The sequence below is a fragment of the Paralichthys olivaceus genome, chromosome 23 (genome assembly GCF_024713975.1).
Source record: "Paralichthys olivaceus isolate ysfri-2021 chromosome 23, ASM2471397v2, whole genome shotgun sequence".
NCBI lineage: Eukaryota > Metazoa > Chordata > Actinopteri > Pleuronectiformes > Paralichthyidae > Paralichthys > Paralichthys olivaceus.
Window position 1 is genome coordinate 4188007 of NC_091115.1, and position 25817 is coordinate 4213823.

The window sequence follows — 25817 nt, forward strand, 5'->3', positions numbered from 1 at the left end:
TGTCGGCAGCCTGCATGACTTCATTCAGTTTAACAATCTGTAGTTTATGTTGCTTTATTGAAATCGCTGCAGCTCTCATAAATCTCACAGGAAAAGAGTCAATAAAGTCAAATCAAAGCTGCATTTATATGTTTTGAACAAGCTGAACGGATGTGCGGGACTTTGTGAGTCTGCATTTTGAGCTTTGTGTAACATTTCTGGAGCAAACTGAGACTCAGAGGAAGAGAAACTCACAGGAGGCAAATGTTAAGTTCAAAAAGACTTTAGTCGAAAAACAGGTGGTCGCGCGCAGGAAGTGGGTCCGGAACAGGCACAACTCCAGAAACCAAAAGTCACAAACCGTGGAAAGCAACATTAGCATGAGGTGAAACACAGAATACACGGCAGAGGACACAAGAAGCAGGATGAACGAGGGGGGGGCAGGTAAAGTGATCAAGTAAAGGTGTGGACCATTAAAAGCTGGGAGACACGTGAGAACAGGAAATGAAACGACAACAAAAGCGAGTATTTGTCTAATGAAACGAGAAACAAAAGATGTTGAACTCAGTGGGACGTTGTCAGGATCTTCACTTAGTTTCTGTAGAATATCTGAATCTCTGTTTTTCATGTTTCTGTACTTTACTTTCTCACCTGTCTTATTCTGAAGCTTCTTTTCTCTCGTGTCTGTGTTATTTCCTTCCTGTCTGTGTCTGGTTTCCTTCCTGCTCCGACCTGATGTGCTTCACCTGAGTTAATTGAGTTGTTTTACTTTGTTCGCCTGCTCCTCTGTTCATTCGTCCATCTGCCTCCACGAAAGACCGTAAGGAAATTGAATTCATTTCTAAAAACCTTGCATATGTGACATTAATGCTAACATGCTGGTGTTTAGCATGTTAAGTGTTTGTGCATCATGTCAGTTAGCAAATAAATTGCTAAGTCCAGTTGAGGTTGATGTGAATGTGATTAGTTTTGCAGGAAGTTTTATTACTGCCAGTAAATATCGCTGCTGGTTTTCTAAAATCTTTTTGTATCATGTTGTCGTCCATCGCATCAGCACAATGAGGATTCTGGGATCTGTTGGAAATCTGACCTCGTGAGGACGCTGGATCAAAAAGTAAGTGCATCATCACAGTTACTAAGATCACACAGCACACACATTACATGAAGTACTGCTGGAACAAAGTTCTGTGTAATCAGTTAGCAAATGTTATGTTTCCACACTTCCAGCTAATGCAGTGTTTGCAGAGTGTATATCTAAGCCCACCATTAAGATCGTCATCCATCAAGATGAGCAAATTGAACTCTACTGTGCTGATGACCGAGCGTGTCGCAGATTAGTCAGCTGACCCCTGACCCCAGGACGCATATAAAACAGCAGGAAGTTTACACAGGACAAAGGGAGTCTCCCTGTTTCTGCCATGCAGCCACTCTCGTCTGATAAATGGGCCTTTGTTTCGCATGAATTGATTCATTATGCAGACACAATATATATAAACATCGTTGAGTCTAATTTTTAATGATCTGAATCCATAAAAAGTTGATGCAATTATTTCTTTTCAAATTGGAAACATCAGAACTTTATAATCTTGATTTCCAGAAATAGAATTTTGAAATGGAATTGGAGAACAAGCTGAAATTTTTTGGGGAATCTGAGTATCGCTGGTGACGTGTTGTTTAATGTGGAGTCTCGCTGGATTCCCAGTGTGAGAGCAGCTGCTTGAAGTCAGCTCTTGTCCAGTGATGAGGCAGATAACAGATTGTAAAAATCAACAGCTGCTGCAGATAAAGAAGTTTTCCATCCATCACCAAAGTGAATTAGATCAGATTTGTGACTGTTGAACAAAGTCACTTTCTGAGGTTTCAGAAAAGGTTTTAGTGGAAGGGTGAGAGAGCAGAGGTGATTTTTTTTTTTAAAGGGGTGTATTCGCTAAGTGGCGAGTCTGTGCAGTGTTCCATAAATAATAAAAAGGAGCTGCTGTGCACCAGGTTTTTTTTACAAGGCCAGGCCGCACTGGAACCCTGACCTACAAGCTGCCACATAATTTGAACCCCTGCTTGTAGTATACGCTTCCTTCCACAGGTGACTGGCTTTGGTGGGCGTCTGGGGGGCTGGAATTGAGGTGAATGGCGGGTGAAGGTGAATGGAAGAAAGCGGGCAGCTCCTCTGGGATGGAATAATTTGAGGAGGGGATCTGGGAACTGGAGGTTCATGGTGAGCCGTCGCCTGGTTTGCAGTGAAGTGCAGTCTTGGGGGTCTCACAGGGGGGTTTGCAGTCACCTTCCTGTTGAACTGACATCATGCATCTGTGTCTCGTGCCATGGCGATGGTAAGGGATACAACTTGACCCTTGACCTTTGGTGAAATTCAGCCATTCGTCATGCATCGCCGGATCAGGGGCTCCGGCTCCTGGCACATCTGCTCATAATGCAGGTAGTGTGTTTGCGTGTGGAGGGTGGGGGGTTGCGGCCTCAATGAATCCGAACAATTTGCTGATGTATATAAATTGATGGCAGTTCAGCCGTTGCTTGTTGAAACTCTGGCTCTCAGCGTAATGAGGTTATATATCCTCTGGTTTCTAGCTTCTCTGAGAGCAACGGTTCTCACCTCTGAACCTCAGAGAATCCTGACTAGATGCATTGAAGTGGTTGAAAACGCTGATGCATCAGGAGGGTTGTTTTAGCCCGTCGACGCTCACTCAGTCCATCCATCCTCATATTTCAAACAATGCCATGATTGCTGCAAAGTGTCCCATTTAGCTGTCGGCTGGTGTTTAAAATGATTGTGAGTAGGAGCCTTTAGGGAACTTCAGGTGTTTACATTGTCTGGGATGGATGATGCTAGCTCTCAGCTCAAACACTCTGTGGGCATCACCTTCTTTGTTGGGACCCCTGTGATGCCAGACCTCCATGTACTGTATCCTCGCACAGCACAAAATGTTCCTCCGGCACCGTTTGTCAGAAATTACATTAAAAGTCTTTATTTAGTTTGGAATCGCACTGGTCAAAACACGAAGCAGTTTTGACTCCACGAGCTTTTTTAGGCCTTGATGAAAATCTTGTGAGGTCGAACGTAGTTTGAACCAATCTGCCAGTTCAGTTGAAGATAAAAAGGTCTCTGGTGTCAGTTGTGCAGTCAGTCACTTTAGCTCTATGGCAATGATTAAACTCTGGCTGCAGCCCTCAGTGGCCTGTGTGCACACGGTGCTATAATATGACTTCTCTCCTGAGTCTCTCCCTGTATAGTTTGGTAGAAAAGATGTATTTAGCCTGTTGCGGCTGCAGAGAGCTCTGTAAAGTCTGTGAAGTAGCTGACGAGTAGATTCAGACGTGATCTGTAAGATTCAGGCGAGGGGTGGCGTCTGGGTTCAGCCTGCAGGGGGCAGGATATGATGTTTAATTGCCCTTATCAACAAATCTCATCAAACATCTTCGTCGTCTTCTATAAATACTACATGCTGAGATATTCGCTGTGTGTTAGAAATGTCAGCAACTCGCCCGCTCATTCACTCTGAATTCTGGGGACGTTATATTCTAACATGGGTTCCGGTTCGGACATTCGCTTATCATTTAATTAGGAGGCCTGCAGGACAATCCCTGCAGAATGTCTGGAGCAACTGACTCACATGCAGCCCCCTCCAGGCCGTGCACGTCTGACACCAAAGACAGACGCCCTTTATCTCTGCTTGAGGCTATCGTTCCAACCCTACTGTCAGTATTGCAGTTGCATTGTGGGTAATAGAGGTCCCAGGGCAGGCTACATCTTGGTCTTTTCCTACTTCTTCCTCGCTCTCTTATTCAAAACCATTCTCCCACTGACACCCACTTTGTTTTGACTTGTCCCACAAGTTGCAGCGGCAGCACAGAATCTGCATCTTCTCCGTTTCTCGTCTCGGTCACCGAGGTCAAACCTGTGATTGACACCAGGTCGATGATAGACAGGTGACCTCCGCCCTTTTAATGACGGCTCAATCTGACGATCATGACCATTCAGGCCTGACGCTGACATGATCTCCTTAAAGGCGGGAACGCCCACAGAATATATTTTGCCATCAAACACATCGAACGCTATCGAGTGACCTTGTTGTTCTGAGCCGATTCAGCTCAATAGACGCCCCCCCCCCCCCCCCCCCCCCCCCCATTTACCACATGGAGATCTGGACTCACAGATGATATCCACAGTGACAGTCCAATTACCTCCGCCTCCATCCTGGACTTTCCACTTAACTCATTTGAATTATGACGAATGGTTCCGAGGAATGAGCTCGTTGCAACAGGCTATTTTTTCCTCTGGAGGATTTTCCCTGATTGTTAAGCAGAATCTCTGTATCAATCACTGAGGCTGTTTACTGTCAAAATAATCACCGCAGTTCTTATCGCAGTTTCGATTCGCTGGTCAAACCTGGCACCCCGCAGAGCCAAGAGTTTAACTGCAGGTTAAACCAACACGGCCCTGACGTGATGAAACACTCTTTTATCAGCTGATAGCGCTCAGAGCATTTCTTTGTTTGTCGGTTCAGTACATATGAGATTATAATGAGATTTACACAAGTTTGATTTCAAAGCATTATCTCATTGGTGCTCACTTGTTTTGTTTTTTTTAACTTCATGCTGTCATGTTTTATATCCCAGTTGAAGGATGCATCTCTTAGCGATATTTTCACTGCTGGAAAAAAACAAAGAGAGATGGATACATTGACGATTCAGGGAAATGAGGTTTGAAATTTAATAAAATACAGCAGGAGGCAGAGTAAAGAGACGGGAACTGCCACAGCAAGTTAATGAGCTTTAGCCGACGGGCCAAAATGGATTTGCCTCAGCGATGATGATGTTGAACGAGAATGCAGAGCTGGGAGGATGGGAGTGTTTCGTGTGCGGCATAATGTACCATCTTTTCTCCTCAGTCAGGGCCGTCTTTGTCTCGCTCATCGTCATTTAAATAACTTATTTAGCTGATAACATCTGCTGAGTGGCTGTGTTTGCTCGGTGAATGGATGTCTTTCATGATAAGGAGCGTGGAGGCATATAGAGAATTATAGAGTTCACACATTTGGAGATGAAGCCACCAAACACTTACGCACATGAAACAAACACTTTGATTCATTTTCAAAAACGCTTGAAGTCGTTTTATAGACGCTTAAACTTCTTTGATCCTTTTAACATTTGTGATCTTAGGTGACAGTAAACAGAAGAATGAGCTCGTTAAAATGAAATTGTTGTATTATTATCGACTCTTTTTTTTTCGCTGCTCTTACGCTAATGTGCCATTTGACGGCACATTCTCACAGTGGCCGTTTTCCTCTGACGTCACAGAGCATACATCCATCAGGCCATGTTTCATTTTACTACTTCCTTCTTCCTACTGATAGTTTTACATATGACGGGAAAGGTGTTGCAGTGATTACTTCAGTTCTATTTACCAATACTTTGCAGAACATGCAGTTGCAGGTGAAATCCAGTCGGCTTGTGGTCTTTGCTCGGGCACGCATGAGGTGGTGAACGGGTCCAAATTCCTCTGTGCCACACCTTTGTCTTTTATTCTTATTCTTATTACCAGACAGCTCACTGGTGCTCAGTGAGTTCACTGGAAAACTAATAATTCAGCAGCATTGTTTTGTTTCGGTGAAAACATTCTAGAGCTGGAGTCTATACACAACCACATATATCACTGCCCCTCTGATGTAATGTTCCCGATTCCAAGGTTTTCATTGATTCTGACTTCTCGCCATCAGCTCATAAAATGATAAAAAGGCCTCGCTATCAGTCATCACACCGCAGAACAATGACACCTTCTGTGTCCTCCAGCACTGAGGAGGTCATGTCTCCAGTCTGCAACATGTGGTCCATCCAAGTGGATTGAAATCCACGTGCGTGTACCCTCTTAATTCTCCCCAGAGATTTTACTTTTATCTTCCAAAATGAAACCTGGCAGGAACACGTGTCTTCAAGTGAAAATCTGGACGTCGGTGTTAATCACTTTTGTAATCTCAGGCTCAAATTTACTGTACTTTCACCACTTCCTTCTCATAACTCCAGTCTGCTCCCAATCCCTCCACGATGCCTCAGTGGCAATAAAACATCCGACGCTTGACAACCTGAAATGGAATCCAACAGCTTCAGTCGTCCAAAAGCCCAATTTCTCTACATCTGTACGAGCACCGTTGCCACTGCCCCCCATTGAGATAATCCTCATCTCTGAAGCCAGCAGCTCTCCTGGACCTCCTCATTCTTACAACCTCTCCACCTTCCAGCAAATCCATTATTCCAGGGTCTGCTTCCAGGACTCTCCTCCCCGCAGCTGTCACTCGCCCGAGTCCAACCACCCGCTCCAAAACTGGAGTCTCTTGGGCCGATTGTCTCATCGCGTCGAACCCCGAAGTGATTAGCTTATCGGCACAGTGAGCCAAATATCCACATACACAACACTCCCGGTTCTCTTTCTGTTTCAATTTCCTGAAAATCCCTGATACCCATGTTCTGTTACTCATCTGAATTCTGTCCAGCCCTAATGCAACACCATTTAGACAAAAAGCTGATGTATTAGCTGATATATTTTTCATGTTTCAGTTTATTCTGCCTAATAATGTGTCGGGCGTGTGGGCTGCGGATAATCAGATGTGAAAAATCATTGCTCTGTTGGAAGCAACTTGAGGTGACACCTAAATTAAAGAGTTTGGCTGTAATCTTTTTGGAAGTCATCCACTTGATCTCTGAAGAATGATTAATGAGTCTGCAAATCAGAACAAGATTTACGAAATTATATCACAGAGAAATATGCTGCAGAAAATTGCTTGGAGATGAGTTGAAGTCCCGATTGAAAAGCACAACAACCATAGACGTGGTTTATTTAATTACCTTGTGGTCCACTGACATTAAAAAAAGTCGATTAAGATCTCACCAGTATCAGTGCAGAAGCTGCAGAACACGGGAAGGAGGATAAATCATATCCAGATTCCATTAGTTACTCCGGTGGAAGTTAAAAGCCCGAAGGAGAAAACTTCTAATTTGATTTATCGTGTCCTCCCACCCATCGACATGGAAGTGTGCAGGACAGGAAATGATGGGCAGCGACAGGGGGGGTGGGGGGGTACCGTGTCAGGTAAACTGGCGACAGATGGGCCGTGTTCTAACCATGACGCTGGATTTCCTGGTCAAACAAACAGTCCCCTTGTAAAGTTTAAAGAACCAGAAGGTCAGTAGTTCGATGTCCGGCTCCTCCAGTGTCCTTGGTGGTAGGACATTGAGCCCTCATTGAGAAGAGTGCGGTTGGGTGAATGTGACTTGTAGTATAAAGTTCTTTGAGTGGTCGTTGGAACAGCACTTAATAAAAGCCATTTAACGGTTAACTGTAGTCATGTGTTATGTGACATGTTCTCATTTTAAATTCCTCCAATTATTTATTTCCAGATATATTAAGACACAATAACAGATCTGAGGATGGTCGGTGCAGTGTGTTCCTCTCTTTGTGTTGAGTCACACAAAGCTTGTACGATCACGTTATCTTAGAAATATTTCAAAGACATGTTGTGTGGTAACTTTTTAAAGACATAGACACCGTCCTCCGTCCTGCGTGTCTCTGCCGTGTCTGGATACAACCGACCTGCCTCAACCAAAACTCTGTGGAGCAACTTCCAACAGCTGCCAAAAAAAGGTTTTATTGATTTTAAGCTTATTGGGTATTTGTCAAGGCCTTTATCTTTTTACCTGTTTAATCAATATTTATATACATATATATATTTATTAGTAGTACTATTATCATTGTGATATTTTAGAGAGTTATTGTACTTTTGAGGCGGGGGTTTTCTGAGCAGACATCTATTCCTCTCTTGTTCATTGTTTAAGCAGTTGTGGCTTCGTACCATGTGACAAACTAAGACTGAAAATTGAAATGAAAACCTCATTTCTAAACCACTGTTGTTGTTGTTGTTGTTGTTGTTGTTGTTGCTCTCAGAAATGCGTCGACTGGGTTTGGACTGAACTGAGTGACATCTGTGTCTAGGTGTGTTTTTTTTTTTTAAGCTTCGGAAAAACTCTCATATTAAAAAATTAGTGAGTTGACAAATGAGTCACTTTAATGAGTTTTCCTCTCCTCACCAGCTCGTCTGTCTCGTCTGTTTGTCCTCTTCTGTTTCTGTGTGTTCTGGACCTTCACTCTCATCTGCAGCCTGAGACTCGGCAGCGCCGTCGTCCCTCTCTTATGGAAATGACCGTCTCACGGCGAAGGCCACACTCCATCTCACTTTCCAGTCTGCGTCAGTCCACATTACCGAGCCGACACGATCTCAGCGGTGCCGACTCCATCGCTGCGCTTTTACAGTAATGTATGAATTCCAGCTGATGCTTGGACACCGTGAAAGAGGTGCAGGGGGATTTCTCTGGAGCTGCTTTGACGCAGAGCGTGACTTTGGCAGGATTCCTCACCTCTGGCAGCAGAGGCGGCGAAACCTCTCAGATTAATCTCCGGGAGTGAGCTATTTGAAAGTGAAGGACGCTGCCTGTTCCTGTTTAGCATTTATCAGATTTGCCCTTTGGTGCCTGGCAGCCAATTAGCGGAGGCATTATTCACGTCTGTGCCCCTTTTGGTTTTTCCTCCCGCTCGCAGGCTCTCACAAGTGTCGGCCACAAGTACGCACCAGCTGCACAGATGGAATGAACATACGTAAAATCACAGCAGCTGCCCTGATGGGAAAATATAATCTGTTATGTTTTTTTTTCCAGAAGCATTATGGGTAGCACAAAGATCACTGAATTGGAGATTCAATCACACAACAGGCTGGAAAACATCACCACCGGTCCCCCTGATATTTCAATAATTGTTATCAAGCAATCGTCAACTTGTTAAGTCCCATATCTCCCTTGCAGTACGTTGACTTGAATCTGTATCAGCGCTCACTTATGGATTAAATGGAGCGCTTTATTGCTGTACAAGATAACCGCTCCGATGCATTTTTTGGGCAGAGATGGAAAACCCATTAAACTGCAACAGAATAAACCTGTCAACACTGAGAATGGGGTTTGGATTGAAGCAGGAGAGGAAACAGCAGTTTTTGAAATAAAATCCGACTTTTATTGGTAGATATGGAGTTTCTTTTGTTTATAAGGGTGGTGTAGATCTGTAGGAATCCAGAAAGTGTTTTTATGTATTTTTTGGGAAGTAATTTATAAAGTAAATCTTAATTTTACAACTTCCCATTTTCACCTCAAGGCTTTAAAGACCTAACCTTGAGCTCTTGTTACCTATCGTGCTTAGTTTTGGCTGTTTTCTATCATTCGTAGACTAACGGGAAAAAAAAGAGCAACTAGAATGAATCTCAGCGCCTTGAATTCAATCCTGTTGCAAAAACTATCCCACATTCAAAGATATCAGTTCCCTAAAAGTGTTTTCTTTAAGATCCATGAATTATTTCCTCTGGAAATGTTGAAAAACACCCAAAATCTTCCAAGATTCCTAGATCCGCACCAATCTTGCTAACAAACAAACGCACAGGGGTGAAAACATAACCTCCCTGTCATTAGTTGTGATCAACCAAAGCTTGAAATGTCAGCGATCATTTCCCTACACGTCTTCGTAGTACAGGTCACACGTCCGATGTTAGGTGAAGAGAAGCCGGATAATAAAAACACATCCTGTTGAACCTGCTTCTTGAATCTCATAGGAAATAAACGGATTGGTTGTCATCATGTTTCTCACAGTGAGACTCCGCAGCAGTAAAGAGCCGAACCGTAAAAAGAAATATGAGCAGTAACCCATGGTGAAATATTACAGCAGCGGTGGACGTATATTAGCATGTGACGGGTAACCAGGCGATTAAACGACGTCCTACAAAGTGCATACACTGGGGGGGGGGGGGCTCCCCTGACCTTTGCCTGTGTGTTTAACATCAGTGTGACAAACATGCAACATCTGCAGCGCTAACAAGGCGCAGGTCGTTCAAAGGTGTGGGACGCTGCGGCACAGACGTTGCGTGACGAGAGACCAGCGCCATATTTTCGGAATGAAACGGGAAAAAAACATTTGACAACGCATTCGTTTTACTGTCTGAAAGACACGACCCTCTGCAATCATGTCTCCCGTCAGACGCTCCACCTGTTTGTGAGACCCTCTTTGTGGCTCACCACACTCATTAAGTTAATTTACAGCTGAAGCTCTGTCGTGGGGATAGTAAAGGATGCGCCTCATCTCCATTTAGCGCTCACCCACCTCCTTCCATTCTTCTTCTCCTCCCAACAGTGATGGGCATGCCAACGGGGCCAATGAATACCCTGCATCCCTCCGGTGGGCTGACATTTTAATTGAAGAGGCGTAAATCACGCTCCATTGTCAGGGAGAGGGGTAATTATTTCCCTCTGGCTGTTTTTCCCTCTTTCTCCGTTTCACACATTTCGGATTTAACAATAAGCTGCACTTTCAGTTTTAAAGCCTAAATCCCTTCACGTCCGGGCTCATACCTGCAACTGACATGTGACACTCAGGCTAGGGGGAGTAACACAAACGCACCCATTCATGAAAATGCAAACGGGGCATAATGTCTCTCTGCGGAGCTCAGCGTGGAAACACAGTCAATCAAAGACCGCGGCGATCATTTATCCGGCCGAGCCAAGTTGTTCGAGACTCCTGACTCCTCTGGTTTGGGCCCGTGTTGAAGCTACGTCTGTGTTGGCAGCAGGGATTGTGTTGATGCAGGTTTGGTTTGGGTCAGCATTTTTATTATAAACTCTCTCTCCAATGAGCCCATTTAATGGATTTATTTTTTTTTTTCAAAGGGGCTGAAAATTATATGTACAAGACGGCTTTGCATGCTTCTGGTTTGTGCTTCGGTCGACAAAGCCATATCCAAATCTTCTGTTTTTCATGGTTGACCACATCGGATGAAGATTGTTATTACTTTACGAGGATGACAGTTGAATGTACTAAATGGTCGAGGAGGTTTGAGAGGGAATGTCTGTAACATCGGGACAGATCAGCACTTTTTAGCCGGGCTCGCTGCGTTGTTCTTGGGGCGGCGGTGTGGTTTCTCATGGTCAGTCCACCACAATGGTCAGGATTGAAATATTTCAACAACCACTCACAAAATCATTGAATATTCTTTGTGCACAGAGAGGATAGACCCGACTGACTCTGACATTCAAGTCCCCCTCAGGATAAAGTTGAATTACTTAAGCGATCCTGTAATTTTCCCAATAATGTTGTCAAACAAGTGTGATCTGCCATCGCTGTACTTTGAGTTTATTTAAGTAGTCTGAGGAGAGTGATGTGTTTCGTGAACAGTGGAGCATGTGAACAAAAGAATATGAGCAGAATTTCTCTTTTTAAATCTGTTTTAATTCATATCATCCTGTGAAAATCATATATTGTTAGATTTGTCTGATTGTGTTCGAACTCTCAGGCTTCACCCTCTCTCTCTCTCTTGTTCTCTGTGTGTGTGTGTGTGTGTGTGTGAGGTACGTGTCGTCCACCTCATGTTCTGAGCTGTACATGTAGTTAACAGGAGGGAGGTGGGGGACGATCATGTCAGGGAGGGGTTTGGGAGGAGGAGAAGAGGGAGGCGGAGGGGAGGACGGGGGCTTGAGTGGAGAGTGTGTAATAGGACACCAGCTCTCTCTCTGTCTTCTCGCTCTCCTCCCTCTCTCCTCTCCTCCTCTCTCCCTCACTCAGTCAAGCCGGCTGTGTGAGCACTTAGATGGAATAGCAGCATTTTTCTTCTGTGGTGTCACTGGAGGAGACTGGAAACAACGTGGTGTGAAAGGAAGGACCCAGGTCGGGGTTTGGTACCTGGCTTCTTCGAGCGGGACCCACACCGGAGCGAGCTCCTGGAAGGTGAGTCCTGGTCCGAGGACTGATCTTTAATCCTGTTTCTATCTGCTGTTCTGAGCTGAGGCGGGATGCAGAGAGGCGGTGGTGGGCTTCAGGCTTAACAGGTGCAGAGTCCAACCAGTGAGGAGGACCTGACTCAACCTGACGCTTTCCCAAATTTCACCTTTAAAGATCTTGTGTATTATTATTCCACCCGTCTGCTCTGGCTCGCTTGATTTCCCTCACTGGATGCACTGTCTACAAATTTCCTGATTATGAGACATGACTTTGTTGCAGCTGAAAATGTGTTTGGGGCATTCAGCTTTTAAAAGGTCGACCTTTGTCTGCTACTATAAAACACGTTCTTATTTGTAAATGTGCAAGCCGACTTTCTTAGATCACAGGGTGTGATCGCTGCCATCACAAGATCCACACGCTGGTTGGAAGTTTTGATACTTCAAACACACACACACACACACACACACACTTTGCCGTGCCCTGTAGGCGTGTGTGACTGTAACAGATCCACTGACAACTGAAGGACGGAGGGTGTGGTATGAACACACATCGTCCTCTTACAGACGGGACAGGGAGCGACTTGTTTACAATTTCAGTTTTAATTCTCGCCGGCAAAAATAGACAGACATTACAGAATAATTTGATCCATCAAACCTAAATTTAGAGAACTTACTCCCTGAATTCCCCTGTCCCCAAATTGTGTTCATGTGTTTAAAGCATTAACACGAGCCAAACAATTACTGAGCCAGTTTGGAAAAATGAAGGGAAGAGGAAAAAAGGGGTATTTGCTTGTACAGCTCTGCCGTTTTCAGCTATCAATATCAATCAATATTAGTTTTTGAGCAACGCATGTGGAAGAGAAAGTGAGATGGAAAATTCATTCGGCTGTCGGCCAAGGAATGCAAAATAAACACAATTATCATTACACTGGAAACACAGCTCCGCACTCACTCTCTGACCTCCTTTGAGCAGACACATTTAATTACCCTTGCAGAGATGCGAAGAGTCTGTGCTGGAATTTCTGGATTTTGATGAACTCTAGAAAATAATTCAAAGTATCTATTATCTCTTTCATTCCTGGCAACAAACTGTGAAGCATCTCTTAATGGGAGACCATTACGGGGCTTCCTCAGAGAGGCGGGCAAGCACATTAGGGCCCTCGCGTTACGATGATCAAAGAAATCGAGGCGTTTGTGAAACTGAGATAGAGTCTAAACCTGATCTGGTGGGGATGTCACAAGACGCTCAGAAGGTGACTTACTCCCCGGATGATGAGTTCAGCAGCTGTGGGACCAACGTTTCTGTGCCAGAGCTTCAGCCGGGGGGAGATCACCCACCTCTCCCAGCCTGCAGGGGGGGTCGAGCCACTTTACTAAATTATGCCATTTTTCACACTTTGTGGTACCTCGACCCCGTCACCGGACAAGAATGTTAACACTGGACATTTCTGCAAATCCCCACATTGGACACATTTTTACTTTCATAACGTCCAATTCCTAAAATCCCCCAAAACACTTGGTTAGGATTAGAGAAAAGCTTGTGGTTAAAGCAAACAATGTGACGTGCCATTAAGGACAAACACACACACACACACACACACACCCTGACTTGTTGCCTCACGATAGATACAATAAAAAAAATTTAAAAAAGCTTTTTACTGCACTGGCACCGATCTGTGGCATTGGATATAAACTCGTGACATATGGAATTAATGAATATGGATGTAATTTTCTTATTTTCCGGACCCATTACTGTGGATAATTCACAGACCACAGCCTTTTACACTGGAACTAATGTGCACCAGAGAAATTGGTATTTTTCCCAAAACTGTATAGTTAAAACTCTCGTCAAACTTTAAATGACCCTTTTGTTAAATGTGGATTTGAAACTTGGAGTAGTCTTGACTTCATTAAGTTGAAAAAAAAAAAAAAAAGAGCACATCTCGGTTATTTATCTACAAATGCTGCATCTTTCTGAAAAATCTTATCAGCGGAGCACATACCTCCACCATGATTCCCAATTCAATCAAGCTGCAACAAATTACACAGAGTCATTGATATCAGTTCTCTAAATACGCCTGATCTTTCACAATCTATGAATTATGAAATGTTGCAATGGCAAAGAAAGTGGAAAAAAACAACCCTGCATCTGCACCAAAATGTGTTGAGCTCTTGCCTCACTCATGCTGCATCCTTCCACCAAGTTTATATCTGCTCAGTTGTTTTTCTGTCGTCTTGCTTACATACATACAAACTAACCAGGACCAAAGCTTTGTGCATGACCAGATACCACTAAATGCAAGTGGGGACAACAGAGACGTGGGTTTCTGTCATTTCTGGCGAAACCGACCCTGTAAGAATTAGGGACAGAAGCCAGAACAGGACGAGGGCTGTCCTGAGCCTCTGGCTAAAGCTGCAGACGCCCGAGCTGAGGGAGGCTCTGGGGGAGGGTGGGTGTGTGTGTGTGTGAGAGAGATGCAGTAAGACGGGGGCTGCAGTACAGCAGCCGGCTGGTTAAACCCCATGCTGTTTCATTCCTCCTCATGCAGCCAGAGAGATTCCTTTCCTCTGCACTTCTCCATATGTTGTCCTCATGCACCTGAACGGTAGAAGTCCGTCTCTGCTGTAAATCAGTCACGCTGCACTTCATCACACACGCCCATATCTCAGCCTATTTGTACACTAAACCCGAGACTGAAATTTTCATTGCAAACATGCAGCTTTCTTATCCGTGGCCCATCAATTTTTCAGTGCACATCTATAAGCCATGAGAGCAGGGATCCACCCTCACGTAAAAAAAACATTTATTTTGTTTTTTTGCATGTAACAAAAGGCTCGTTTTCATCTCTATAGTGCAAATGTCGTTTTTGTCCCTCCTCTGGCAGCGCTGCAGCCAGTTTGGGTTTAAGCAGCCAAGTGTTTCTCCAGCAGTGGAGTTTTGGATTGCAGGAGTTAGCGCCCCGCAGGCAGTACACTACCTGCCGCCATCAATAATTGAGCCTCTCCTGCCCTGATATAGAAAAGGAACCAGAGAGGGCCGAGGGGAGAGTTTCTGCGGCAGCTCTTTTGTGCAGATTTAACTCATCCATTTTTAAGAGAGTTACATCTGCAAGGATATCGTAAGAGATGTGATTCGACCGACATGTTGTGCCCCGGTCTACAGCATGTCTTCATTCAGTGCAGTTTGGGCTACACCTCAATTTTTTCGACTATAAATATATAATAAATATATAATCATATAAAACTTGTAGGAAATCTTAGTATCTTTTTGTGTTGAAATAAGTTTTTCTTGTTGAAAAATGAGACTTGTTCTTGTGGCAGCCTATTTCTTAATTTTACTCTTTTCTTTACACCATCTGCGAAAGCGCCTTTGCTGATACCGCCACAAGGGGGCACCAGTGAAATCCTTGCATAGTGGCTTTAACTGGGCTTACTGAAGGTTGTGTGTGTGTGTGTGTGTGCGCGTGCGCGTGTGCTTTCAGTATGTTTTAGCTACAGTCAGTGGTTATCTGGTGTCTGTTTATAGCTTGTTTTTCTGCCAGAAGGTCAATAAACGACAATATGATCATATTTCAACATCTATCACGGCCCCGTCATGCAAGACAAAGTATCAACAACTGTATTTTGCCAGATTTTAACCTAGACATGTCCTCAGGTTTGTTTCCAGTAGATTCCTATCATGAAAGCTCTTCTGGTATAATGATAGTTTTACATTTCCATTAGCAGAAGAAAGAAAAGGCTGAAGGCAAAAGTGATAAAACCCAACATGCGATTATCTTTATAGTCAATTTGCAACAGTATGATTTCAAAAAGTTTGGAAAACTAAGTCCCTGATTTCCTCTCCGAACTCCCTCCAACAGGCAGCGGTGACCGGTCGTAGATCCCGAGCGGCGGCGCAGTCATGGGCAGGCCGGAGGTGGTGACCAGGCCACCTCTGGTGTCAGCTGTGTTACTCTCCCTCCTGGCTCTCTCGCTCCTCTCCACCGAGGTCTCCTGCCTCCCACAGCCTCTGCCGAGAGTCTTCCTTACTTTCGAAGGTAAGAAGAAGTATGCACACCTGAAAATGATTGTAAACCGTCCACATGGCCTCTATCCGCTTGTTGTGTCTCGCTGCAGATGGAAGAAAGTTGCACTGGAGCCATGTGTTTAGCGCTAATGTTAAACAAATGGCCGATAATCAAGGTTAGCCGGGGGCTACGTGATAATGGAATAACGGCTTACTTAGGCTTTGCAGATCTTATGTAACAATGCAGTTTTTTTGGATCACAAATAGTTTAACTTCTCCAACTCAAACACACCTCAGGCCTTGAAGCTGTTTTCGGACTGGCCTCCTCCAGTCGTTGTCCTGTTGTATGTAAGCAAAGAGTCAAAGCTCTGCAGGAGGTGGAGCTGCTCATCAGACCGTCCCTGGATCTGTTCCTAGTTAAACTTTAATCACAGCACTCTGTGCTACATGCCTGTGGGTATTGTTGCTGCCTCTGGTTCGGATTCTCCTGTTTTATTTAATTTCTTTGACTGAGATTATTTTATGAATTTTTGATGTTCCCTTGAAGTGAGAGTGTACTTCAGTGGTAAGCGGGTTCAGGATAAGTGTGGATGAGATGTCCGATCACTCATGCCCCTGTGAGTGTTAAAGAAACCTTTTTGCAGTGGTTGGATCGTGTGCAGGGGCAGACGGAGACATTTGATCCCCTCTCACTACGTCTTGCTGTTGATCAGGCCTGGAGATGTTCTGATACCAGATAATGCCGAAGATTACGGATCAGGCTTCGGCGAGTATGCAAATCTATGGACCGATCCAATGCCACGTCTTTGGAGTATATTAGTTTCACCCAGATAACACTGCAATTTTCTTTTCCTGGAAATCACTTCTACTTCAAGAAGTGATTTCCGGTGGAGTAGCGTTAGCCAGAGCTAGCTCAAATGTGAGTAATTTGACAATATTTCATGCTGGAAAGTCCAGCAGGTAAAATTGTGATGTGAACCATATGCAAGACTTTTGTTTTGAAGGGTGGTGCTAGTGTTGGCAATTACAACTCTCTACTTTATTGAAGTCCAGGTATCGTTTTAGGTGAAAATGGTTTATCTGAACATCTCTAATTAGATTTCACAGAGCAGCTGAGACTGTCCATCACTCATTCAGACAGTCAGAAAAGGCAAACAATGTGGCGCTGAAGCTGCCGCACTTCTGTTTTGTTTTCCATCCTCCGACTGAGACTAAATATGCCATGTGCCACGTCTTTCCCCAATTTGAGCTCATTCTTTCCTTGCACGCTCATAGTGTCATTCCTGCATATTTTCCCTTTGTTCTCCTTGGATTATTGTTTATTGTTTTATTCCAAATGTCTGAACCAGCCTGTCCTCATGGTCGACTCTGTTTCAGCTCGCCACGCTGTGAGTCATTAAATGACCACTGAGGGGGGGAAAAAAGGCCCAAACCACCGACTGAATGAAAGAAAACCATCACTTTCTTCGGTTTTAAGCGCTCTAGTCATGTTATTCACTCACTCCTCAGTTTCCAAATAGCCATTTTAAAAGGTCAAAGGTCACAATACTGAAAATGAGCCAATCTCTGTAATCCTGCAACACGTTATTCCCAGTGCAGATTTGATTTGATTCATGTATTTACTGTAAGCGTGTTTCTCCTCGGGGAGCACCATAAAAGGACAGTTTGACTGCAGAGAACCATTTCTTTAACAGACTCTTGACTTCAGTCTTAATGGGTGTTTAGATGTGTGTGTGTTTTTATTGAGCTGTAATTAGAAGAATGCATTTAGGTGAATTTATGAGTCAAGACCAAGCAGACGATGGGTTGTAAAGTAGCAGGGTGTATATCCAAAGCTATAAACAGCCAACTTCCGTGTAAATTCATATTATACTGCAACTCAGGATCAGGCACTTGAGCTTAAAGAAATGAGAGGTATGAGTCGATACCCATTTTTGAGCTGAGGAGGATGAGGGTCATAACTCCCTCTTGTCTTCAGGGGAGAGTTCAGCATGGGTGAGCACCAGATGTATGGAGACTCGTAGGGCCTGAGGTGGAGGCTCGTTTCTTCTATAAACACTGGTCTCTGTACGCAGGGAAGAATTCAGGGAGTCTGGGCTCAATCCAAAGCAGCCAGGAAGATGAACGGCAAGTCATAGTCGAGGGCGGGAGGAGCAGTGTCCCTGTGGGGGAAGAGAGCGCAGGTGTTTTGGCACCTGCTGGGTGGCCAAAAATTTAGTCCCGGAGTGTGAATTCTTCTGCCGCCAGATGTGCAAACTGAGCTGGAACTAACTAAACCAAGAAAATAAACTGGCGAGTCAGACGCTCGTGTTGTACATAGATCTAGACGCTTGGATATCCTCACCCTTTTCCTTCTTCTGTCACTGCTGAAATCCAAACCAGGGGTAAGGCAGGTTCATGGGACTCCCGGCGTAAGCCCCCCGTCCTGCGGAGAAGTTGCTGTCTCTGACATTCCTCTCTGCCTCACTCTGCTTACTCGTGTGTTCTGCAGGCGAACGCAGCCAGGCCACAATTAAAACCGCATAATAAACAGTGAAAAATGCAACTAACCCAAATAATAAACTCTCAAGCAGTGCCTTTCTCTTCCGTGCCTCGGAAAATAAACACAGGCTCACACCAGAACTTTTCTGATAACAGATAATAACTCCTCAACATTTATTTTGGCCTGCTTCATGGCATGTTCGATGTATTCTCTGTATAAGACCAAGGCCGAAATGCAATTGTGTGCACAAATTTTCTCTCAGAAACAAACTTTAAGATTGATTTTAGAGATTTTGTAAAGCCTTTTAAAAACTCTTGATATTTATTGGTAATAACAGAAGTGGTCACATCACGACGAGATGAACAGTAACAGTGTTTTTTTCTTTTATAGCAATGAAACCAAAACACTTCCAAGAATTCTGGCTTGTTTTAAAAATGGAGCAGCCCTGAACTCTTACGTATTAGTCTACGAGAGAAACTTGACCTTATTACACTAATTCGACAATTGAATGACATGTTACTTCTTAGATGATTAGCGTTAGCATATAGTGCTCATGGTCTCGTGGAGCATTGTCCATAACTAGCCTACTGAAATCTGTTAGCAATTAGCAATCAAGAGTTTGCTCTTGGTTAGGGGTCAACTACAAGAAGGTGCAGCCCATTGTACTTACTTGTCTTATTTTATCGGACTGTGGGGACTGGAGATTTAACTTGATTCCTGTTTAGTACCATATAAAATCTGTGTTGTCTCACAGAGTATCAAAAATCGCCAACTAACGAAAAGCTGTATTGGTTTTAGTCAATAAATTACCAATGGTAGACAATTTAATTCAGGCTGTCTGTGATGACAGTGTAAACATAGTACTGCTAATTAATTTTAAACATTATAAAACAGCTTTCAGATTTTTCCATACTTCTAATGTTTGTTCAGACAACGTACAGCTTTACCAAAGACATTAAGCCACTGTTCTTTTTGGTATAGTGTTGACACTACCATATTACCTCCTGCTGGTCTAATGCTGTAAAGCAATATGATGCTTATTAGTTTTGCTACTGTATCCGCAGTTGGCTTCACTGATGCCAAAATTCCTTTCTAGAAAATGTGGATCAACAATTCAGCCTCATTTATCCCGCAGAGTTGGCAGTTGGGGAAGTGGTCTGCGTTCACGATCAGGATCATTTAATCTCATCAGTGGTCTCACCCTGCTCTGGCAAACCTCCAGTATTCAATCCAGAAATATATACAGTATGTGTGTCAAACCCTTAAAGATGTTTATTTGAGAGTGAACGGGGCCATTCATAAGCTCTCGAGTGGATAATGTAGATTTTTGGACACGCAGGAAAGATTGATTAAGATGATGTGTGTGGTTTAATTAGCGCTCGCTCACACCGGTATGAGCCACATGGGCTTCGATGGCAGCCTGAACAGAACCAGGCATGGTGATCAGGAACCAGGCCTCAGAGAGCAGATACACCGGATCCCTCCGCACTTTCATCAAGCCTCATTACTACTGTAACTCCACTCGCTCCCCATTATTGAAAGGGGAGTTCATACGCTGCGATGTTTACTTGGTGGTGAGGGTTTTCAGCAGTGTGTCTATGTCAGTATAGTCTGAGAGTGATTGTGTGTATTTGTTCGTACTATGAGCCTCAATGTGCATTCTTTGACTTTATTAAATTTCAGTTGTTTAACTTTCTCCTGAGTCATTGTTGAAGCTATGTGGTTTTTAGTTTTGCAAGCTACATACAGTTCTGAAACAATATCTACATGGTGGTGCAGCAGATACGTCGAATACTGGGTTTCCACAGATTATATATATATATATATATATATATATATATATATATATATATATATATATAATCTTTCCCACAGCAAAGCAAAGCAAAAATTCCAGACTGGGTGGTCATTGTTGGTCTTTCTTCTTCTTTTTTTTTTACAGTTAAGAAATAACTAAAAACATATTTCTCTTAACTTAAATTTTAAATAATTAAGACTTACCTGAATGACTTTAAGATCTACTATAGGCCTTTAATTAACATTTCATTAATCTGAAAAAGGGAGTCTTTGCTGATTTTACATCAACCTCTAGGTGATGAAATGTCCCAGCTTTAAAACAAAAATGAGTAGAAGAAAGAATCATTCGATGCATAGGTCTTCTTTTCCTACCAGGTCTTCTTAGCCCTTTGAAGGATTCTTTAAATGGGCTGTTTAACGTATCCAGTGAAACAGGCAGCAGAAGTGGACGGGTCACGGTTTGTTGTGGTCTTTTGGGGTCAAGAAAAAGGTCAGAGAGTTGAAGATCAATGCTGTCAAGTCGCCTAAGGCAGATGAGAAGGTCGTCAATCTGTGCCTTCAGGCTAATTCTTTTCTAACATGCGACAGCTTCCTACCTCTGTCTTATATTAGATCTGCACATTAGCAACTCTGTTTTCCAGTGGTAAACATAATGAAGCCAGTGAAGTAGAATCAGTGATGCTCTGTGGTCATGAAGAATTCTTGGCAGGGCAAAGCATGGGCCTGTCAAAGCTGTCAGCAAGGGCATACAGAGACATGCTGCAAATAGCTGTAGGTTAGCAATGCATGTGTGTCTTCTGAGATGAATACTTGTGTGTACATGGCAAGGAGAGCAATTTCGTGGTGTATGAGTTTGCATTTTCTCCTGTCCTGGGATATCTATCTAATTACCTGAGTCGCAGCATGGAGGTTTTGTGCAGGAGAGTTAGTAAACGTGATGAGCTCCAGCTTGCACCGCCTCGGGGCTGACAGAGCCTGAGTTGTTTGACAGCTCCTCCGTCAGCCTGTCGTCCTCCTGCCTCTGTGTTAAGCCATTCCTGCGTCGTGACCTCGCTCCCCTTGTTGAATGTTTCATTATTCCTTCTCGGCAACATGTTGAAAGGTAATCAATTGCCATCAATATGAACAAAGATAGAAACTCTTCAAGTATAGCCAAGGTCAACTGGAAAATCCTTGGGCATTATCTTGAATCAATAAACTAATCTCTTGAAACGATGTATGCAAGTCTGTTTGTATTCCTACTACTGTTGTGAAGTGCATATTGTAAGGGGAGGTTATTGAACTGTCCATAGCTACTCTCATACTGTAGCTCTCCATTGTAAAAGGTTTTGATTCCATTTCCTTTATTGCAAATAATCCTGTGACCTGAATTAAATGTATTTAAGCAGCTCGAACTAAACAGTATGGAAACATTCTTTTGTTGAAGTCCACAGCCAACTCCAAAAGTTTCAACAGGTGCGTTTGTAATTGTTGCCCTCGCAGCGAATCTTTGCCTTCACTCAACACCAACAGAAACAAACCCATGACCTCAGTGTTTAATCCCCTCCCACTATGAGACAGTAAAATCACAGATTTACTGTGAGGTAACTGGAGGCTCCTGGTGCTGGCAGGTGAGAGGTCAAGGCTAAAAGCCAGCGGCTGACGGGACAGTTTGATTCCGTGTCTAAGACCAGCGGCTGGTGACATGTGAAGGGGAGGCCAGGTGCTAATTGGGGCATAAGGGATGAAAACTAGCTGGCTGTCGGGCAGCATGATGAACAGGTTGTCATCTCGAGTTTCAGCTCCCTACAGGGAATATTATCCAACACCTTAGCAGGTCAGCCGTGCACTGAAACCAGGAGTTGACATTAGTGGTGGATAACATCACTCTGCCCAGACATATACACATAGCGGGGGGAAGGTGAAAATACACTCACATGTCATATTTAGATATGTCGTCTGCATCAGGAAACCAGTATGAGAGAGGGTATACATAAGCGCTTCGGCATTCGGTGTCATGGTTCTCATTATGAATGTCTGGATATAGATAAATGTTGAAAGACAACAATTGGGACATGAACGCAGCAAATGTAGTTTTCCTTTTTTAAGCTAGTGCTGGCATCCGTCCATGACAAGTGGTTGCAGTACAGTTTCTTTGAGCATGCTGTTTGCATTTTGACTGCTGCCTGCCAGGGAATGTGGAGTATGTCTGTTGGACAGACAATCGGACGACTCTGTCAACCAGCGCCGGACGTCCTGGGTGGTCTGCTCACACTAAAACGACACCTTAACTTCCCTTCTGCCTTCTGTATATGCCACCAGTTATTACTGTAAAGCCTTGGGCCGAGTTTCCCCCAGGAAAATAGATGGTCGTCCCATTTGGGGAATAGTCATTTTTTATCTGAAGAGGTGCCCGTCAGTTGCCAGGATAGGGTCTTTTACTGGTGCAGTATGTATGAGTGGGCCAGAGCTGTGTTTCGTAAGTGCAGCCATCTAGAACTGAACCCAAGAGCTCTTGGCATTGTCTGGACAAAGAGCAATGGCATTTGGCACCGGGTTCGAAGTCAGGCCTCCATGATGAAACCCACTCCATCTTGTGAGGATGGATTAATTGCAGGGGGGGCGGTATAAGCCCCTGCCTCAATATATTTATCAAGACAGGGGGACTGGGGGTCCTCCCACCAGCTGCCCCTGACAACCACAGAGCAGGTTCTCCTTGAGCTGAATAGAAATCAAACCTGTTTAGCATGGAGTTAATTTATTCATGCTGGCCTTTCAGGTAGAAAGACAATTGATGAGGGCTGATTTGCATTGGAGACACTGAGGTTGGTTTGTAATTGGTCCACTGTCCGACCCTGAAGTGTTAATTAGGTGCAGGGACCTTTTGGCTTGTGTTCAGACACTGGTGTTAATAAAAACCAACACTCGAGATTCCCAGTCAAAGCTGTTTCATCCCTGCTTCACAGTGGCTAAGCTACTGTTCTGACAAAACCATCCCACACTGTTGCACCATGCTGATTTTATCACCTCTTCTTGTCGAGAGAAAAGTCTCCACAGATGGATTTTCATGAGGTTACTCCAAACTTACAAATACAGATGTTTTTCAGTGTCAACCACAGTTCTGCCACCACATTTCCCTTCATAATAAACCACGACACACTGTTTCCTCCCATGTTCTACCATATCTAGCTGTTGCTTAAGAAATTGGAGGAAGACACACAGACTGTTCAAGTGACACCAGCTCAGTGAGTTGGCAGATGTTTCTTAAATGCCAGACCCAGGCCGTGCAAAACTACAGTTGCCTCTCTCATAAAGACCCAGCATATTTTCCAGCCACTGTGAATCCTCATTTTACGATGTGGCATTACAACAGAACATTCCTTGTATGGACATCCCAAATCAGAAGCGTGGAAGTGTTGTTTACTGCGTGAAGATTTATTGTAAAACTTGGTTATCTGATCATGCAAACAGTTTTGGAGGTCTAGACCGTCAGAAAATCCTGCGGGTTGAAAACCCAAGGAACGCTTCCTGGTGGTTGTTGCCTTTCCTCTCCTGGCTCTATAATCACAACAGAGCACCGCAGTCTCCCCTGTGCTTTAATTGCTCCCACACAAACAGGGCCACTATGACAGGTCCCTTCCTGTTGCCTGCATTTCTTTCTATTTCTACTTGGCTTCTCACCACAGTCACATAAAAGAGGACGTTCTTTAACTCTGTGGGACACGATAGCTCGCCGCCTCTCTGGATTATCACCCCAGCATCCGTGTCCGTGACGAATCCACTCTCTCATGGTTTACAGGATGTTGAGTTACCTGCCGCAGTGATCACAGCGTGTAGTTTTCAACAGATATCTTTTCTTCGAGGTTGCCGTGACAGCACAAACATGAAGTACACTCTGCTGTCATGAAACAAAGGCTGCATTCAATTTTGAAACTCCAAACTGCAATCAGCCATGGATCATTTCGCTTTACGTACAGCACATGTTTAGAGATGGATGTGCAGTCATCAGGCCAACTGTGACAACACCAGACTACCTCTGCCGATTTCACTTCAATCTATGGCTGCAACTTTAGCTTATTTTATTATTGATTGATCACTTAATATTAAAATGTCTAAAACATAGTAAAAAGACTCGTGCATATGTTTTTTTCAACTATTCAATGAAGAATGGAAAATTCATCATCAAGACAGGGTCTTTAATTGTATGTCTAATGCGCATTGAGACAAAAAAAAGCAGCAAATTTGTAAAGGAGCATTCTGCCAATTTTACACAAAAGGATCAGTTTATGCAGAAAGTTGTAAACAGACTTCTGTCTCCGAGGAGAATATCTCGGTCTCTTTATCTTCCACTTTCTCTCATAACTACGTAAAGAAACAAAAATACAACACTGAAGTGCAGCAAGATTAAACAAATTCAACAAGACTTCTATGAAAGTTAGGGGACGGATGGGACTTGAGCCAACGGAGACCCCATTACATTTTGGCACAGATCCGGACGACAGGTCGGATAAACAAATTTTCTTTTGTGAGAGTTGTGTTTTAACTTTATCGCTGATTACACTGAATAATTCATGGATCTTGATGAGAGGGTTGGGGTTAGGCATAGTTAGAGGACCGATACGAGGGTTTGCATTTTGGTGCAGCTTTTCTGAGTTTAAGGAGGCTGTTGGTGAGGGCACACCATTCTAATTTATTTTTTTTATTCTTTAATCAACAAATTTTTTTAAGAAAGATTTTGATCGTCTTGCTCTTTTTCATTCATTTACTTCCCAGCTCATTCAGCAGCATGAGAGTAATGCCTCCTGCCCTTCTTCAGCAAAGAGAGCAACTCGCTGTTTAATATTGAATGACTTCTGTCATTTCATGGCAACAAAAGGCTTTTGTGCTGCTTCCGCTCGACTGCTTCACACAAATACCCAACATCTAAGAGGAGAGAAAGCCTCAGCTCTCCAGACGCCACCTTGACCTTTTTGGCTGAGCCCACTGTCCAATCGCATGGATCAGGGTGGATTGAATCACCACTGGTCCGCAAGCCAACCAATAGGGCACCATGGGTCAAAGCTCAAAGTCAAAGGCACGGCACTGGGGACTGCTGTGAGGTCGGAAGGGTGGTGTAAGGCCCACCTGCGTCCATACATAATAGAAAGCCCAACGGTCACCAACCCACAAACCCTGCCACCTTTGTAGCTTTTGTTCAGTTTCAGCCTCTCTGCCTGCGAAAGGAAGGCAACAGCAAAAAGGACAAACCCACGCAAGATAAGACAAATAAGAGTGTAGACTCCCTATCTTTGCACTGAGGAGGACAGTTTTATTACTCCACTATCTTTATTTCATCCCTCAGCGTAAACAGAATGTATACTGTAAATCTACAACAAGATGCTGGAGCCAAAGTAATGATGTCCACACATACTTCCGTCTCCGGAGAGAGGCCATGTCAGCGTGGAAGAATGCATTTAAACTCATGACTAACAAGCCACATGTGGTCCAGAGGATTTCTTCATCACACACACACACACACACACACACACACACACACACACACACACACACACACACACACACACACACACACACACACACACACACGACAACAAAAACAGTTGTGCTCCTCCTTTTGTTTTTTATTTTGATAAATCGCTGTTCGTGACATCCAGTCTGGAGAGGTTGCACAACACCATGCTGTGAAAAAAACTCCGATAAAAGTTGGACACCCTACAAAGACGTCATATGAAGGTTATGAGTCTGTAAACACTTTGTCTCGGTGAA

General features: G+C 43.8%; 1 protein-coding gene across 2 annotated transcripts in view; it reads left to right on the top strand.

The window, feature by feature from the left end:
• The first annotated feature begins 699 nt into the window (after nucleotides 1-699).
• The window catches only part of sema3c (sema domain, immunoglobulin domain (Ig), short basic domain, secreted, (semaphorin) 3C), a 46413-nt gene continuing 21295 nt past the window's right edge, over nucleotides 700-25817 (top strand). The window contains exons 1-3 of one of the 2 annotated variants that reach the window (XM_069520181.1): nucleotides 700-799; nucleotides 1034-1093; nucleotides 15648-15824. In XM_069520181.1, coding sequence (XP_069376282.1) covers nucleotides 15689-15824 — 136 coding nt within the window. In that variant the 5' untranslated portion in view covers nucleotides 700-799; nucleotides 1034-1093; nucleotides 15648-15688. Of the gene's footprint in view, nucleotides 800-1033; nucleotides 1094-11654; nucleotides 11795-15647; nucleotides 15825-25817 lie in introns of those variants that run through there. The other variant, XM_069520180.1, reaches the window with a different exon arrangement.